Genomic DNA, 13,504 nt, shown 5'->3' on the forward strand with positions numbered 1-13,504 from the left:
AACAACAACAAAAATATTAATAAATTAACTAAAATTACCTCTTTTTTTAATCTCAAAGTTAAATTCATCAGCAGGCAGATAGAACCCACAAACCGTCACTGTGTGTTGAGTTAACGTAAAAAAAGTGCGTAGCTCAACGCCGCGCTCGATCATGTTAGAGCAGAAAATAATAATGTATTTTTCGAAATGGATTGACCCCACATACATCGCATTTTACAGACCAACGGACCTCTGCGCCACGAAGGCATCTTTCATTCTTTCATACTTTACGTAATGGAATAAAATAGGTTCAACAGAAAGCGACCAAACATTTTACCCCAAAATGAAGGAGTGTCCTCAATATAAAGTATATTGCTAATGACAACATTAGCTTAAGCTATAACTGCGCCTATTTTTTCAAGTTCATTCTCATTGTTTTATTTGAACTAGTGACGCTTACCGACTCCACTTCATACATTAAATAATTTTATATGTTATACAAGATATTATAACGATATTTCCAAAAATATATATTTATAAAAGAAGGTTTATATACATAATCTATTTATTGTTAAAGGTATTACTATTTTCATATGTAATGACATTTACATATAAACTGACTTGGTATTTCTTTTTCCGTAATAACCAAGAAATATGAGGCCATCGTAGCATAGCGGTGAAGTTGACTTTGGTTGTGGATTTGATTCTCTGTGGGAGGATTCATTCATATATTTCCATTGTGCCTCTCAGTTAACGGCGTAGAATTCCGCCGCTCAATTAGCAATGTAATGTAATGAACGGAGTGTATTAAAACTAGATACAGCAAGAAGTTCGGCCTGATTTTGGGGACATTACTTGTTGAGTAGCGGAACTTAACACCGCATTAAATGAAATGAAAATAACCCATTACCGCGAGTGGCAAACTATTTACATACTGACACTGTACCACTTACTTTTTCATTCAACGATATACAGTTTATATAATTAAGTTCACAATTTACAAGTGAGATTGGAAAACTGCGCTGAGTGTTTGCGTTTGCTGATAGAATTCAATATAAAGGTTGGCACGGTGCCAGCAATGGCCGCGGATAAGTTGTTAAAAACCTTTTATATGGTTAACCTATTTTTTAGCTCAGTATATAATGTTATATATATTACTACGTATATAGTAAAAATCAGCTTCAAGTATATTAAGGTTGTTTGCTTTACTGCTTTAACCGACTTCATATAAATGACACGTAGATGATATTTTTGGAATTAGATATTTGGATTAAGTTAAGTTTTATATATATTTTTGAAAATTACATAATTTCCATCAGTGGATGGTTATCAGTGGTTTATTTTAATTTTGGTTCATTTTGCGTCACAATGGAGATATTTTCTACCTCCCATAACAAATTACATTAACTCGTCGCCCAATAGTAAATCAATATATTACGTATTCGTAACGCCTTGTCGGTCGGCTGTAACATGAAGACCGACAATAAGATTACAAAATTACGTACTAAAGGAGTTGTAGCATTTACAATGACGAACGCTTTTATATAACGCATATTTGGAGATTTTGTCGAGCTAAACATAAAATATATATGGGTCATAATCAGAAAAAGTGTACATTTTGTGTCTTTTCTTGTCCCGCTACTTTGAATGCGTTTTAAAAATACAATTTTAAAGATAATTTAAATATTTTGCCATTTAAGATAAATTTACTTATTAACTTAAGGATTTTTGTAATATTTTAAATGTATTATGGCTAATAATAGTATTTTTTGTTAGTTGCAAAAAACTTTTCAAAATGCTTCCATACAATTTTTCGTGTCCCATTCACCACTTTACTTTTTAAAAAATTGATTTGTTACGAATATTTATGGTTTTATTTGATTTCAGGTATGTTTATATTACTTTACTTTATGCATAATATTAAGTAGAATTACTTTTATTGATACATTATTTAATAAATAATATATATGAATTAAGTAAATTTGTCCCAAAATATTGTTTTTTTGTTACTCAGGGCTAGTAACGTACAATTAAAATATGAACGCAATTATTTTGAATGGTATTTAATATTAGTTTTTATTGTGGCACCATTATTCTAAAAGTCAATGCTGTCGTAGCTACAACCAGTAGTGTTCTCGCAGCAGTAGAGGGGTTCAAATGTTTTAAAGGGAATGCGTGAAATTATATCTCAGGGTTATAAACGGCTTTTATTTTGGTAAGTATTCTATAATTTCGTTTTCTTGTTTATGTTATTTGCTTCTTTTTACAAAATCTCAAAAAAGAACTTCAGTGCTTGCACATGCAACACGTGGGTTATGAGCAAATATTTAAAAAGGTTAGAATTTCTCAGACTTCATTCTCAATTTTGTTACATTTCGTTACGTAACGAAACTGAGAAAATATGAAGCCTAGTTCACAATTACGTTACCATCGGAAGATACGTATATAAAAAAAAATTGCTGGCATATGAAAAAAATAATTGGTGACTTTTGATGACGTAAAGTAACTAAAAATAATGATTTTTAAGTTTTTTGCCTGTTTGCTTGTTGGTCTAATGTGTTTGTGCACGCTTATCTCAGAAACGGCTTAACCGATTTACTTAAAAACATTTTTTTATTCTTCCTTAAATTAATTGTGATTTTGTAATTACTATTTTTTTCTCTGGAGATAGTGAATTAATAAATATGTAGGTCAAGCGGGTGAGGCTTTTATTTAAAAACAAAAACGTTCTGTACTAGCGTTGTTAAAGATCTAAACAATAAACATAAAATATTATTAAATACCTATTGATAAATATTTTTTTATTTTCAGTAAGCGTTATGGCTCCTATGTCAAATGCTGAAACACATAAAATATATAGAGAACGTCTTAAACAGACCAATCCTATTAAATATAAAGATATGCGGAATAAACACTTACAAAGAATTAAACTTAATTCCAGTGATAACAACTCAAATTTTGATATATTTTAAAGTGGATTTAATTTTATCATTAACTTTGTGATCTTTAGAAATATAAGTTTATTACGTTACGAACTAGCATTATTATATTGTTAATATTGTCACTTTGTTGTTTTCTTACATTTATAATCTGTTAAATCAACGATTGAATCTTTAAAATTTTAATTTGTTTCTCATTAAATAAAAACAACAATGGTTTTATTGATATAATATTCTTATTTTGTTGTGTATAATGCCTTATGTCATCAGTTTCGTAACAAACATTATCAGTGTTGTTACTTATCAGTTACGTTACGAATTCGAAAATGTCCACTTTTCTGATTATGACCCATATAAGAAAACTAAGACACGTTTTTCACTTCATTTTTAGGGTCCGTAGTTCGTTCGTAGGGGCAACATTTTATATTAAAGCCGCTAGTTCAAGTGAGGTATCAGATGAAAGGACTCTGGCTAAGCTAAGTCTGAATTTCAGAAAAAGCTCGAAGCTTCCAATATTTGTACGGTTTTTTTAATAACATAGATTTTGCGTAATGAGTAGCGGAATAATCGAACCTATTGGTTACTTCCCGTGGGTCTACAATTGTGAAATTGGTACGGAACCCTCGGTAGGCGAGTCCGGTTTGCACTGAACGTTCTTATAGTTATTTTATCTACCAAATCTTTTTCACTATTCATCAATCTCTTTTCAATGCATCTAAACAAACTATGTACGTACATATTAATCTCTACAAGAACTCTTCTATAAAATTCTTCTTTGTAGTCTCTATGTGCCAATTATGTAAACGACGCCGTGTATTTTGTATTTGCTTCCTTTTTTTCTTTTCTCATATCCTCATTAGCTTATACGGCTTAAGTAACATCATGTCATTAATCGTCATACGTGCTGCACTTCTATACGGCTTGCTGGTTTAGTACTGCAGATTTGCAGGCAGGCAGTAGGTACCGCCAACTCTTATGCAGGTACCAATACTGCTATACTCGTATGTACATGAATACCATATCTTCCGTTTCTACTAAAAACATTTCATTTACTATACACAGATTATGTTTTTTACTTATTTTATATCTTGCTACCAAATTCCTTATTAAAGAAACAAAAATATTTTGGAAAATAAGTATAAAAATTTGAACGTCCGGAATTAGGGTTTTTGTATTATATAAAATGTATAATATATTTTTCAAATTTGTAATTTAAATATTTCTTTTGTCCACAGATCTCCAGTTGGATTCGTTTTATCTTATCTTAATTCAAGATGGGCCTAATAGCGAACTACCCGCACTAGCTCGTACAGTGGGAACTGGAAAGTCATGTTATTCTAGTTACATATTTAAGTAACAGAAACCAACTCATATGCACAGAGAGGCATCGTACGTATTTCGGGATTCATTAAAACTAAGACAAAAACTGTTACAAAGGACAACGACATATTTTAAAGTCGTAGAGTTCGTGAAGAAAGACGCCATACGGTACTTCACATACGACTACGAGATACATCAAACCTAATATTAAATATTATGAACATATTTATAGGTAACGATTATCATTCGAAGAATCTTGTCAAATTGAAAACAGCTATTTGATTTTTGCACACACTCTTACACACATTTAAATATTGACAATAACTTTTTTTAAGCTTAATTTATAATTAAGTTTAGTAATTTCTTGTTCTTACGCGTAAGAGCTTAAGCTTTATCAAGTTGACTGATAGAAAAATAGAAAAAGTGACTGTTGACAAGTAAAATGGCGGCAAAAGCAGAGCCGATTGGTCCACGAAATGGACATGAGTTGGCGCCGTTGAATACTCGAGCTGATGGTACTGAAAGACCACATGGGGTGACCATAGTGCTTCAAGGGTCCAGAAACTCTCTGCAAAGAGACGCGCCTGATGAGGACAGAGCGGCGTGGTCAGGGAAACTTCAATTCTTCCTGTCAATTATCGGTTACTCGGTAGGTCTGGGTAACATTTGGCGGTTTCCATATTTGTGTCAACAAAATGGCGGAGGTGAGTTATTACTTTTATTACTGCTACAATTTTTTTTTTAAATAACACAAAGAGTTATCTGGGAAAGTAATCTTTTATAGTAGAATAAAATCGATATACCTAATGAAATGGCAGGTTTATATTTGTATCGAGCCATCATGCATCAAAGTAATTATAGTTTTCGCCCTAAAACATAACATGAGTACGATGTCATTAGATGATTTAATGGACATATCAAATTATTGGTATATTATACAAACTATGGATTTATACTACTATCCATTCAATTGATAATATTATGTGTAATAAAATATTTTAGAAAACGTATAAAAAATTGAACGTAGTGGGACTCAAATCTCTTGAATCCAACAGCCAACATCATACCGCGGGTTGCTCCTATCATGCTCTGTTCAAATCGATAAATGATAAATCAAATCATTATTACAAAAAAATTTTATCCCGCTTTTGGCGAACGAGTCCCGCTTTTTTACTTAAAATGTTAAAAAATCCCGCTGTTCATCGACAAAAAATCTAAAACCAAAATAGCTTTACGGTTTTTCGCTAAGGCAGAGGGAACCAATAGCTAAGGAGAATTCGTACCATAGTTTTTAATAAATTTTCGAGACATTAAGTAGATTAAAGTAAAAGCAAAAGTAAAATATTTCCTCGATTGGGAATCGAACCTACAAACGTCGCGTTTAAATCGTGCCTAGTAATGTGGAATAAAACGTTGAATAAATTGCGGAATAAAAGAGCTATTCACTTAAAAAGAGTAACAGCGAAGAGTAGAAAGAAACGTATTCCCTTTCACTTCACGTTACTTTTTTACCATAAACAATTTAGGTGAAACTGTAATTTTAAAAACATTTATAGAACTTTTTCCATTAAAAGAATATAAATTTAGAGTATGGTTGCAAATAAAAACAAGTTTAGCGTTTTCTATGGTCTCATTGTTATTATGTAACAAGTACGCATGTAATTTGAACTTTTGTGGGTTCGAACCCTACTTGAGAAAATGAAATATTTATTCCAATTGATATTTTCATTTTTTCGCTCTAGTGTCGAAACGAAGCGCGGCGTTGAGTTCCGCCGCTCAACACGCAATGTTCTCAAACTATATTTCTTCTTCCTACCATGCTGGGTGGTATACAGCGAGACGCTAAAAAAAAAGAATGAACAATTGAACAATTACGTAATAATGCGTCACTGTAACGTCATCGGCGGAGAATGATAGTAAAAGCATTGATATTTAATTTTGATACCAAAGGAATCGAAACATAAAAAAAGAATGTTTAATAAGATTTGTGGATAAAATCTTTCTAAATTTAGACAGTACTAGCGCGGAGTGGCGCCGTATTGATTTTGATGCTACGGGTCTACGCCGTAGACCTGCTACGTGCATTGCTTTTTATTCTATAACAGCAAAGGAATTAAATATGTGCAATGTACACTTTCCTTTTTTTAAATTTATTTATTTGTATATACGGTCATTCTATTATTAATTAAGGCATGTCATATTACATTTTTATTCATGCAGATTCATACAAATTTATTTATTTACTCTCTTATATTTTAATTTCTTGTTTATTTGCGGCTTACTGCTACTTTTCTATAGTGATCAGAAATAAAAAACTACTGCGAGATTTGCTTAGTTCTACTATTATGACAGACTCTGAGACACAAGTTACTGTTTACATTTTATATGTGTAGAGCTCGCTTTTGTACTGAATAGAGTCAACCCACAGCTTATAAGTCTTTCTGTCATTAACTCTGTTATTAACTCTAAAAGTTTTGTAGATTTATTTTTTGGTTTTTTGTTGAAATTACGATTTTTCTTGTCTAATCGTTTCGCTTTACTTCTTCTTGACTCAATTCAATGACATTAGACCTAGTGTGCATCATTGTAATTTACTTATACAAAGAGAACCTCGTAAGCTGGGTCGTCGGTCTTATATAAATTTAATACCACTTTTAAGACCGTCGCAGGGGTTTAACCCTGTGTCTTTTGGAATTCGTACAAGTCGTAAAAAACATAAAAATAGCTAGTCATGCAAAGTAAACAATATTGTGAAATTTTTAAGTTACAAGTTTAACATATGTATGTGTATCTGTATGTCTGCTGTGGAATCGTAGCTCACAAACTGATAAACTAATTTTGATCTTGTTTTTTTTGACTGAATTGAGAATGTTCTTAGCCATGATTTAACAAAATACTTCTATTGTTAGAAGATTATCAGCTCTTATTTAGTTCCTTGTTTGCTTTTAAAAGCTTTTTTCGTAGGGATTTTTTAATTATAAAATATTCGTATAGTGAGAGGATAACAACTAACACTACTTTTCATCATCTTTATATGTGCATTAAGCGGCGGATCTAAACACCGCACTCTCTCGACTAGAACAAGGAATTTTAAATAATTTAATGATTTCCGATTTCGAGGAAGAAAAAAGGATATTTAGTGCTATTATAATAAATAATACTTTTATTTAAAAAGATATTCCGGCACAGCCTAATCTTCGAAGCTCCACTGTATTTGCAGTACGTGTCCAAGCTTAATAAAACAGGACTAGCTCCAGCTAAATTCAAAGCGGAATGAACAACCCACGCGGCCTTTGTAAATTATATCGTTGTTACTTACAAACGGTTGCATTATTCGTAATGAAAGTTTGGCGGACTCGGAGTTTTTAATTTAAAGTACAAAAAATGTTTTTTATTACGTTTGCTGAGATTACATTACATATGTATAATCTCAATTACATTACATATGTATGATACTTGAATATTAAAATTTGAGGTAAAAAAGCGTTTTTTCCAGACGACGTTTCTAAAATTTATTAAAATAATAATTATGCTGTAATTGTGTTTAGTAATGTTTCTATATAAATCGTATAAAATATTTTCAAACTGCCATTAAAGTTTAGGCTCAAATCTTTTTCATCCATTATGGGTTAGGACTGAAATATTGCTGAAAATCTTTACTTTCAAGGAGTATTTTAACACAAAATTATTTTTTTAGCTTCACTATATCCGCATATATATAGATGGCGCGGCAGTGTTAAGATACTCCGTTATACACGTTACCCCAACCATCGCGACTGATGACGTTGACTTTGCTATCTCTACTTATGAATATAAGAAAACTAGCGGCCCGCTCGCGGTTTCACCCGCGTGAACTATGTTATTATTAATTTCTGTCTCCATGACTACCTAGTGACGTCTATGCAAAATTTGAGACTCCTAACATTTGTAGTAACGTAGTTTCATACAAACTTTCAACCCCAAAAACAACCCCTTAGAAGTCGAATATTACCAATTCCCGTCTTAGCGAGCACCTACGTCTTATAAGTAACTCCTATGCAAAATTTGAGATTCCTAGCACATGTAGTTTCTGAGATTTCGTGATGAGTGAGTGACCTTTCGATTTTATATATATAGATTAAAACAAATAATATTTTCCAGGTGCCTTCCTCATCCCGTTCCTTATAATGTTGGTACTAGAAGGCGTGCCTCTCTTCCTCATCGAGATGGCTATAGGTCAGAAGATGAGGCTGGGATCTCTCGGCGTATGGAACACCATACATCCTTGGCTCGGTGGCATTGGGATCGCCAGCTGTGTGGTCACGCTGTTCGTCGCTTTGTACTACAATGTTATTATAACTTGGGTTTTCTTCTATTTGTTTAATAGTATTAGGGTGAGTATTATTTGTATGGCATGTATGTACGTCTACAGTACGGTCGATCAGTTGTGGCCGCCCTGAAGTTAACTGTAGATGGCTAATATTTGATTTTACGATTTGTTCTTTCTTTTCATTAATGTTCTCGTGCGAAAGTTCATAGAATCTAATTTCGAGGCGGCTGTGTTACATTGGCCGTATCGTACATATTAATAAACATGCAAAGGCTTTAGATTCAGTGTCTAGTTTACAAAATTTTATGTTATTGTTTTTGCCAAATTAATAAAAAAATTAAGTAAGTCGCTATAACTTTTAAACTAAGCGAAGTAAGCTAAAAAATATATAAAAAATAAAAATCTAATGTTTTTATAGAGCCCTTAAAAGTTTTTCCGTTGCTAGTATTTATAAGTTATTATGAAGAAAGCAATTCGTTATAAATCTCATCTTGTGTACATTTTGCACGTGGTTTATAGAGACTTGGGTAATCATGACGTTTGGCCTTAGATAAATATTGGCTATGCTAATCTTGACACCTGATTAATTAAAAAATTTAACATACAAACAAACATGGCGTAATAATATTGTTACTATATACTATATGATAATTGGTAATGAAAATTATAAAGAAAATAAATATTTCAGATATAAATAACAGAATAAATAACTATATTTTATTTAACTATGTACCTTTTAAATATTATAAAGCTGTAAACGTTGTTTCGTTGAACGCGCTAATCAAAGGTTACTAGTTCGAATTGGATTACTAGTTCGATTGGATATATTGGCTATGCTAATCTTGACACCTGATTAATTAAAAAATTTAACATACAAACAAACATGGCGTAATAATATTGTTACTATATACTATATGATAATTGGTAATGAAAATTATAAAGAAAATAAATATTTCAGATATAAATAACAGAATAAATAACTATATTTTATTTAACTATGTACCTTTTAAATATTATAAAGCTGTAAACGTTGTTTCGTTGAACGCGCTAATCAAAGGTTACTAGTTCGAATTGGATTTCTTTTGTTCTTATATTTGTCATTTTATATGGACCATTATATAAAATTGTTTAGCTTTGAAAGAACACGACTCTTTTATGTGCTTATATTGCATAAATATGTTCTATATAATTGGGTACACAGTTACGTAATTGGTCATACGCGACTCCAGGGATATCTCGAATAAAATGTCGGGTTAGAACGACTATAAAAATATTTTTATTTGGAGTTTTATTTTTTCTGTAGTATCAATATTTTATCTCCTGATATTTTAGAGGCCGTCATGGCGGACGGGCACAACGGTTGTGGAATCGATTCCCACTTTGGGGAATTGAAATATTTAATATTTTCATTTCTTCACTCTAGTAAGATGGCAAACCGTGGCAATATCTATCTATATACATTGATATTAGTGTTAATCTATAATGAAACTTTTTCTATTTTCTATTTTATAATGTTTGTAAACTTATATTAAATAGAATGTATTTAGTAAAATACAGTTTATTTATGACACACTTATTTGCAACCTTAAAAAAATCTGAAATGATTACGCTATATGAATAATAAAAGTTTGCATAAAAAACTAGTAAACTAAACTCTTAGTATAATTCCTTATAGAGTTAACATTTTATATTAACACACAGTAGTTTTTACCCCGGCTTTGTCTGTACGGTCAAATGAAAATGACTAAAATTAGCTAAATGCAAAGAAAACAGTAATATCAAAGACTCCTTTTATCTCTCTCATCAGCTCAGCGCTGACCAACTGCCCTGGGCCCATTGTCCCAGAGACAACGGTTCGGCCGAAATAGAATGTAACAAGGCCTCAGCGACCGTCTACTACTGGTACAGAGAAGCTCTGGATGCGTCACCAAATATTGAAGAACCTGGCACTCCTCGGTGGTGGATAGTGTGCTACTTGCTGCTCGCTTGGATTATTGTGTTTTTCATCGTTATGAAGGGTATTCAGAGCAGTGGTAAGGTAAGTTGTCATTTAGGAATTGGCTGAAAAATTATATAATAAGTTTTCTTTGGTTGGTTTAAGGAACATTTTCTTTATGTTTTTCCAAAATTTCAGAATTCATATTTATTATGTATTTTAGTAAGGTAGAATTGGAAGTGTTTAACTACTAGTCTGACTGTGGATTTAAATCGTAAATTAAAAAATAAAAAAGTGAATATATTTATGATATAATATTTATTCTGTTTCAGGTGGTATATTTCACGTCTCTGTTCCCATATGTGGTGCTTACAATATTTTTCGTTCGCGGCATAACTTTACCTGGTTCTACTGACGGAATTATACACATGTACAAACCGAAGGTAAGTTACCATTGAAACTAATATATAATTTAATACACCTTTTTTCTAAATTTATAACAGATTCACTTAAATATATAATTCTTGAGGCATTGCGTGTTGAGTGGCGAAATTCAACGCCCCTTTTTTTCGTATAACCAGACCGAGGAAATGAAAATATTAAATGTTTCAGTTCCCCGAGTAGGAATCGAACTGCCCCTGCGACACCAGTTCTGTAACTAAACGTATAATATTTGGAAGATTTAGCGGAAAATGGAAAATTAAAAGTATTTTAACACAAATTTTCCCTTTGCCTTTGCGGAAAAAAAACGTGTATCTACAATCTTTATTAAAACCGACCTTACAATTGTTACAGCTAGCAAAACTTCTAGATCCAACCGTCTGGTTAGATGCGGCTACGCAAGTGTTCTACTCCTTCGGTCTAGCGTTCGGCTCCCTCATCGCCTTCGGTTCCTACAACACACCCAACAACAACTGCGTTAGGGACGTGCTGCTGGTGTCCGTGTGCAACGCGCTGACTGCTATATACGCGTCGGTCGTCATATTTAGTATCCTGGGCTTCAAGGCGTACACTATGGTGGAGAAATGTATTGGCAAGTAAGTGGGTTATTTCTCTTTTTTGTAATGTTTTTACAGGTAAACTGTCTGACAGTACAATCGTCTGTTCTGTTTGATTAAGAAATAGTGAGAATAAGTGAATCTAAAAATAGCAAAATTACAGATTATAGGCACAAGTATTTAAGCACTTTAGTCTCTTACTCATTATTAATTAATTTCTATGAAAGTTGAAAACAGAAGTCAGGAATAAGCGTGAAGCTAAAATGCAAAAAAAAACACAATATAAAATAGTAATATAACAATAATTACAATTACGAATAAAAAATATAATATATTTATTATTTGTTATGATCCAATGAAAAGTAAAAACGTTTCACGGGTTTTTCAATGAAAAACTAACATGAGTCATCCTTATAACGGCATTTAGTTCTATTTTAAGTCAACTAATTGCTAGTATACATCGATTCTATGAAATCATGAATCCAAATAATTACAGTATGACGTTTTTATGGAAATATATCATTAGACCGGCCATCATGGCGTAGAGGGATGCAACTTAAACGCAATGGTAACGGTTTCAATCCCCACTCGGGGAATGATATTATTTAAGTTTTTTTTTATGTCCACACTCTGAAAGACAATGGGGGGTTGAGTTCCACTACTCGATATACAATCTCTCGAAAATTGGGTGGAAAGTGGGGAACGGTGTGTCTCAATACTAGGTTTTCTTTGCCTATTCTGACATGTGAGTGAAAAGCGTGAAAACATTTTTATTATTAGTTCTTATAAAATTCTCAGGAAGTACAATAAAAAAGCAACATAGTTGCCCGGTCGTATATTGCGTCGTTACGTCAGTACGTGTGTGATTTTATTTGTAGTAGCTAATAGGGCGCCTCGTGCATTACGACTGATACTCAAATGTAAAGCTACGAGTATATAACGTATTCTCTTTTAATAGTTATATACGTGCTTACTATAATATATTTTTTTATTTCACGCTGTTATCTGCTGTGTGCAGATAGATAGAGGGATTCTCAAGATACTCCATTCATCACGCTCGGCCCAATTTTCGAAACATTACGTGTTGAGTAGCGAAACTAAACGCAGCGCTTTGTCTTGTTATCAGAGCGAAGAATTATAAAACAATTAATTCTATGACTGGGAATTGAAACCATAACGCTAACGCACGTAACGTACTACGACGGCAATATGAGGCTCATAATGTATTGAGATTTTATTTAAAACAAAAAATATATATTTCAATATCAGTATATACCATGTGTATATTTTATACAAACTAAAGAATTTGTTTGATATAACAAGTCAATCTCAAGAACTACTGATTCCTTTAGTAGTTATTGGCACGTTCCACGTTCCACTGGAGTTGGAACAGTAAGTAAAAGCTGGTAATATATAAATTGTTAAGACAATTTTAATGGTCGTACAACTAGGTAAGAGTCGTAACGTTATGAATATTTCAGTAGGCTTCCAGGCGAGTTCGGCCTAGTTCCGAGTGGCACATGTCGGCTTATTTATAACGAATGAGAACTTTAAAAGTTGTCTGAAATATCGATATCTGTACTGATACTAATATTATAAGGGTGAAGAGTTTGTTTAATTCAACACGTTTATCTCATGAACTACCTGTGTTCTAGACTATTAGGCTATATTACATCAAGTTGTACGTCGATGAAACCTCATCAAATGTGAATAGTTAGTCAATGGACTATACCACATGTTAAACTCAATTATTAGTTATTTAAAATTTGTATATGCGGGCGAAGCCGCAAGCAAAAGTAAATTTCAATGTACGAATGTCTCGAATTCGGTACTTCGAACTAGTGATGTAATATAGTAAGCTATATAGCTTTTCTAGATAAACGAACTATCCAACAAACAAATATTTTTCAACTCGAACCAGTAGTTTCTGAGATTGACGCGCTTAAACAAACCAACTCTTTAGTTTTATAATATTAGTATAGTATATAGATAGTCAAAAAACATCTTAAATTAACACATACTA

At 32.3% G+C, this 13,504-nt stretch overlaps 1 protein-coding gene across 4 annotated transcripts in view; it reads left to right on the forward strand.

Annotated features, from left to right (window-relative positions):
- Positions 1–13,504, forward strand: part of LOC146533532 (sodium- and chloride-dependent transporter XTRP3) — a 34,835-nt gene that overhangs the window by 10,962 nt on the left and 10,369 nt on the right. For all 4 annotated transcript variants that reach the window (XM_085194827.1, XM_085194828.1, XM_085194825.1 and 1 more), the window contains exons 2-6: positions 4,154–4,942; positions 8,379–8,611; positions 10,355–10,585; positions 10,816–10,926; positions 11,279–11,520. In XM_085194827.1, coding sequence (XP_085050953.1) covers positions 4,681–4,942; positions 8,379–8,611; positions 10,355–10,585; positions 10,816–10,926; positions 11,279–11,520 — 1,079 coding nt within the window. In that variant the 5' untranslated portion in view covers positions 4,154–4,680. The remainder of the gene's footprint in view (positions 1–4,153; positions 4,943–8,378; positions 8,612–10,354; positions 10,586–10,815; positions 10,927–11,278; positions 11,521–13,504) is intronic.

This window comes from Heliconius melpomene, chromosome 12 (assembly GCF_056956725.1).
Source record: "Heliconius melpomene rosina isolate 202511_hmr_F chromosome 12, ASM5695672v1, whole genome shotgun sequence".
NCBI classification, from domain to species: domain Eukaryota; kingdom Metazoa; phylum Arthropoda; class Insecta; order Lepidoptera; family Nymphalidae; genus Heliconius; species Heliconius melpomene.